General features: G+C 38.8%; 1 protein-coding gene across 1 annotated transcript in view; it reads left to right on the top strand.

Moving 5' to 3' along the window:
- Positions 1-2,373: 2,373 nt before the first annotated feature.
- The window catches only part of CHM (CHM Rab escort protein), a 188,622-nt gene continuing 184,995 nt past the window's right edge, over positions 2,374-6,000 (top strand). Inside the window, exon 1 of the mRNA XM_068533890.1 lies at positions 2,374-2,441. Coding sequence (XP_068389991.1) covers positions 2,393-2,441 — 49 coding nt within the window. The 5' untranslated portion in view covers positions 2,374-2,392. The remainder of the gene's footprint in view (positions 2,442-6,000) is intronic.

The raw sequence follows: 6,000 nt of genomic DNA, 5'->3' as shown, positions 1-6,000 counted from the left end.
GAAGAGGTTTGGGAGTGGGGATGAAATATTCAGGAATTCAGTATTGGACATGTTCAGAAAAGATATTGAGTAAGGGGTTGGATATATGGATTTGGAGCTCAAAGGAAAGGCATAGGAGGAGACCATTAAATTACTGGTTTGTAAAAATATGATACATCAGATCCCACACTTGAATAAACTTCTGAATACAAGGTAAATGTTCAGGGAATTGTGATTTTTCAATTCAGGAAAACATTAAGTAAAAAATCAATGTCACAGTGATTTAACAGGGTAGTCAATTTGTAGGTATCCATCATCTCATTGTATTGTGATTTATCCAAATAAAATATTTCAGTTCTCAAAAATAGATGTCCTTAGTATAATAGAATAGACAACAATTAAGCTGCTTTGCTTTATGCTATTTTATTGATGTTGTCAACTCCCACATTCATTTTTGCCTTGCAAAAAATTAACAAAAATACATTGGGAGGAAAAGGTATTTTGAGCGTTTTCTCCATGCAGATGCTTTATATTTTTCGAATATAATAATCTTTTCTATGCCCAGAGAAGGTGTGATAACTTTAAAGAAAGGGCAGCTAAGTATAGGCTGGCACTTTTATCTTTCTGAGGGTTGTGCTCTCTATCCTCAGGGGGAAGAAAAGGATTTTAAATTTGGGGAAAAACATAGTGGAAAATTAGCACTACAGCGTAATTACTTGTCTATTTTGTTTTACTTCACTAGATGTAAACTTCATGAAGACAGGCATTTTTGTCTGTTTTTTCATTGCTGTAGTCCCAGCATCTAAATCAGTGCCTTGCACATAGTAGGTACTCAATGAGTATTTAAGGAAAATTAAATGAGTTAGTGAGTTGTATCTTCACAGTGTGATTATATTTGTTAGGAAATTTCTGAATCTATAGTACTTACCATGTATTAGGGGAATCAGAGCCAAGCTTAGTTCAGCAAACACTTACTGAATTCCTACTATACACCGGGCTTATGTTAGATGCAGGGGGTAAAAAGATAAGTAAGGCACAATCCCTATCATATAGGGGCTTATAATTTAGGGTATTGTATATCTGGGTATGTATTTTGGGGGATATATGTCCAGTATAGGAACCAACATAAATGCAAATAATTTTCAGTGCAATATGGGAGGTTATGACAGAGAGGTAGCACAATGTAGGGAAATATAACCCAGTATAGGGAGGAAATGTAAGGAGGAGGTGGTGGAAATGACTCTGAGCCTTGGGGATAATTGTTAGCCAGAGAACGGGAAGATCATTCCATGATGAAGGAACAACATTGTGACTGGGGAACCACAAACAGCTCAGAGGTCAGTCAGGTGGTGTAAGGGAAGGTCCACCACTGCACTCTCTGAATTATCTTGAAACTCTGGTAAAATAACTACACAATGAATTTCTGGGATCAAAAAATTACCCTCCCTCACTCCCATGCATTCTCTACCTCTTTTTTGCTTTGGAATTGTCAGACACCAAAGCATTTTAAATAACGGGGCTGGGGGTACGGGTGGGAGGAGGCCGACCTTGAAAATACTTATCAGAGCTACATTAGCTGCTTGGCACAGGCAATCTAAATCCTCTTCATCAAATACAATCACTTGAATATAAAGGACACTTTACCTTGATCATTTCTGCGGTACCTTATTGGGAAAATCTTGTATGAACTCCTTGTATACATATACAAAACCAGATTCAGAATCAATAAACGCCTATCAAGCAACTACTATGTTTTCATAACTTTTTTCCCTCCTGTAAAGCAAGACTAATTTTGCATATGTATATGGCCAAGGTGGCTGATCGGACTAACTAGAACAAATACAGATGCAGTGACGGTTCCATTCTGGCGAAGCTAGGGCGAGATTTTTCGTGGGTTTTCATTGGGGAGACAGAGACAAAAAAAGATAAGGGATAGAGTGTGAAGGTATTGGTGTGAAAAACTATGCCTCGCAGGCCAAAACGAAAGTACAGACATGCTGGGGGAAACAAACAGTTTCCAGACTGGAATGAAAATTTCCTTTCTTCACAAAGCAATCCCCTTTCAATTTCACTCCGCCCTCCTTGTCTCCTAACAATTCTTGCTTCATCATTGTCAAGGGGTTCCCAGGTCTTCCCACATTCATCCTAGCCATCAGAGTAAAAATCTACAACTCTTTTTTACCCCAAAACTCCAGGCTAAATGCGCTACTGCACTCAGCCTGGAAAATGAATCGAGCTTTTAACATTCGCGTGAAACATTTCAAATACAATGCTGTAGCCGCCTATCTGGAGCCGCCACCCAGGAACTACAATACCCAGAACGCAGTGTTTTCCCTTCCGCCTTCTACCACGGCAATGCCTAAATTGATCTCATTTCCAGAAGCAATAGTCACGTGACACGTTTCCTGTCAAGATGGCGGATAATCTACCTTCGGAGTTTGATGTGGTCGTAATAGGGACGGGTATGTGTGGCTCTGGTACTCACTGGACAAAGTGTAGGAAGTCTTTCCCGTTCCTACCTTCTCTGTCAGTGGCGAGGGTCGGCGAGAAATGTTGGGGGTCGAGCGTGAGAGGAAGGACGGAAAGGAAGCGAAGTAGTCTGGAGCCAGCGCGGGACTTGGCAGCTGCAGGGAGGGGCTTGGACCCGCGGTGCTTAGCGCCATTTGAGTAGGGGTCGATCTGGTCGATGTCGATTGCTGAGGTTGGTTGCTGCGGGTGATTCCTGTAATTTCCTTAGAGGGAGGTGGGTTTGCAGTGTCATGAGAACGGAGGGTGGGGATTTTGTCAATGGAGACACCTTTGGCATGACATGATTTCATCCTTGTTAATTTCAAGGTGATATTCCCCATCATTTTGTCTCGCCATTTCATAGGAATTTTTCATATATTTATATAACCCTAGGGTGCAGTGCAGCTCGGATACATTTTGTTGCTCAGTTGTTGCCCATGTACGTTTTAATTTACTAAGGCGATGAAATGGATTCTTTTATGTTTTGTTGAGAAGCCTAGGGGGTTGTAATTTGTTGAGGTGGCCATTATTCCTGCTTTATGGTGCTGAAAGAAATCATTTTGCTTTCTACCACCCGCCTATCTACCCACAGCTAAATAAGCTGAGAACAAGCGTCTGTGAGTCCAGTTCAGGTGTGTGATCTTATCTTCCCCTTGTTTTCCCGTCATTTATTCTTCATGTTTTGGGTGGTGCCAGAACTCCCCCTGCAATTTCTAGTTGACAAATTACACGTACAACACGTGGCAGAAAACATTTGGCAGCAGTTGGTATTTTGTTTTTCTTAACAGTGTAAAGGGTGGATTTTAGATGGGGTGAAATAGTTTGTTGGGTGGGGTTTTCTCCTGTCTACAGAACGTGGTAGGCTGGGGAACCCCGGTGGTTGAGACCCTGTCCATTGTGTTGATGAATTCAGTTCATTGTCTTCTTAAACAGTAGGAGCAGCCATGTTTCCAGGTCGGGAGTAAAAATAATAACTACTTATTTTCGAATGCTTATTATTTGCTAATCGACGTGCTAAGCACTTTACAAGCCGTATATAATCCTCACAACAACCTTGTTAGAGTACGTATTCTTTACACTATACAGAGGAGGCAAAAGGGCTTAGAAAGGTTGCAATTTGCTCAAGATCACACAGCCGGTAAATTTCCAAAAGTCAATTCCATACCAGAAGGAGAATCAGTGGTTCTGACCCTCAGAGTTAACCCATATTAATAGAAATAATTGGGAAAACTTGGTTCTAGACCTTGCTTGGCCATTAACTAGCTGTGTGAGTTGCTAGGGCTAGGAACTTAATCTCTCTGAGCCTCAGTTTCCTTGTTTTTGAACATAGGGAGGGTAAACTAGATAACCTTTCCAGTGTTGTCTAACCAAAAATTATTTTATTCTGGTTGTACCTGGGTAATTGTTTTCAAAACAGCAAGGGCATGTTTATTCTCAACCTGAAAACTGCATGGCTACAGATAACCTTACTGTAGCTGCTATGAACAGATGTTGGATGAGAGCTGGAAGGAGTCAACAGACTCTATTCTCTCCAGTCTATCCTAAAACTTAGAACAATATCCACTTTAGAATAGTTGTTATACCATACTTGGGTCCTATGTTACTGCCTTTTTTTGTTGTTGTTACCTTGGCACTTAGGGTGTTTTAAAAATTACTTTGAATCATTAAGATACTTTTTCTTATCTTGATTCAAATTTTAATTGATAAGGGTGCTAATTCTTATCATTAAGTGCTGTTAATTCTTATATAAGATGTATTTTGCCTTCTAGTTCAGTTCATAATATGGATTACATCCATCCTGTTAGAGTCCGTTATGATAGAGGTAGGAAGATTCTGTGAGTGATCCAGAAAATTGCATCAGGGGTATCTGGTGTATTTGGAAAAAGATTCATTTTAGACTTATTTCCGTGAGAGTAATGTTATTTCTCAAAGTATGGGAAGAACTTATTTGAGTTAGAAGTTTTTCATATCACTTAGTGAACACATTTTTACTTTTCAAGCACATTGTTTAAATTTATGATATGAAGCTTTGTTTTTAGGTAAGTCAAAGTGGAAAAATTGGATAAAAGCCATTTCCCAAATAAATGAATCCAATAATTCCAATCATTACTGAGTAAGAATGATTTTTAATGTGTTTGGAATATTCCTCTTCTGAAATACTTTGCTGAAAGTGGTCTTTAAGATGTGTTTGCCTTACTAGATGTACTAGCTTGAGTAAATCATGGAAAAATTAGTGTTTCAAAGATTCAGTTTTAATAACAAAAGCAGAATTAATCATGCACGTATCAGAAACATGAAGAAATAGGCTATGAGATGCAGTTTTTCTTTTAGCAGATTTAGTTATAGTTAAAATGTCATCAAGAGACAATTGCTTTATCAAGTAAAATAATCTGTGGATAATATTGTAAACCCCTTTGACCTTGATTAATTTGTATTTCTTTTCATTCTTCATAACACAACGTTTTCCTTAAGATCATGTTTTGAAGAGATTATGGGAAAATAAAGTTTTGTATGTATTTTCTTAGTTAAGCCCATTTCCTCCTGATTACAAAATACAGGAAATATCACTCGAACACCCAAAGGCAGAAGAATAAGATAAAGTACTTGAACCATGGAAAATATAGAAGAAAATGGAATAAGGAAGGAGCGCCAAATGGAGTCTCAAGGGAGAGGACAAAAATGGATATAGTGAGTTCAATATAAAATTAAAAAAAAATTTTAATGAAAAATCATGACAATTATTTTAAAAAATGGATATAGTAATAAGTGTCTAGAAAATGGCCTTCAGTTTGGGTGCACGGTTGACATTTTTAAGACATTTTGCCATTTAAAAAGACATTTGAGTGATAATTTTGTGGGTTACAGAGAAGTATCATCAGTTGCAGGTTAAAAATAGTCCCAGTAGCATAATACCTCACTGCAGGTGACTTATCTGGCAACCTGTGTAATCTGTAACCCGCAACAGAGCCATGCACTCAACAGAAGGGCAGGCAAGATGGAAGTTACAAGAGTTATGGGATAATATCGGCATGCTTCTTACGTAGAGGAATCCCTCATTCTCTTACTTAGAGCATATTCATTCTTATTTTAGAAAATTCTAGCATGCTCAGAGTGTATTAGAAGCATCTTATTAGAAGATATAGGAAACGTTATCAACTTCTGCAAAAGCCGTGTTTGGGGGGGTGTCATTAGACGTAAGTGACAGTTCATATCCTTATGGGAAAGGGGAGAGACAAACACCTAAAATGCAAACCTGCGTCAGACAGCACAATGACCTGGCACCATTTAGTGTAGTGACAGACTACACATTTTTTAGAATATTCAACCCACATTTACTGAGAACCTAGTCCCTGCCCTTGTGACATTTACTGTGTTGCCTATTCTGAGGAGCTGTTTGGGGTTCCTGAGTGTCACATGCTCAGAGCTGTTCTAAGCCAATGTGGCCTTTTCACTGCATCCTTCTTGCTTTCTGAAGGCCACATAGAGATTCATTCTGCATCCCTTTCCTTACTA

Source organism: Eschrichtius robustus, chromosome X, assembly GCF_028021215.1.
Source record: "Eschrichtius robustus isolate mEscRob2 chromosome X, mEscRob2.pri, whole genome shotgun sequence".
Taxonomy (NCBI): domain Eukaryota; kingdom Metazoa; phylum Chordata; class Mammalia; order Artiodactyla; family Eschrichtiidae; genus Eschrichtius; species Eschrichtius robustus.
Note: the sequence above shows the minus strand (reverse complement) of the source record. Positions and strands in the feature narration are given on the sequence as shown.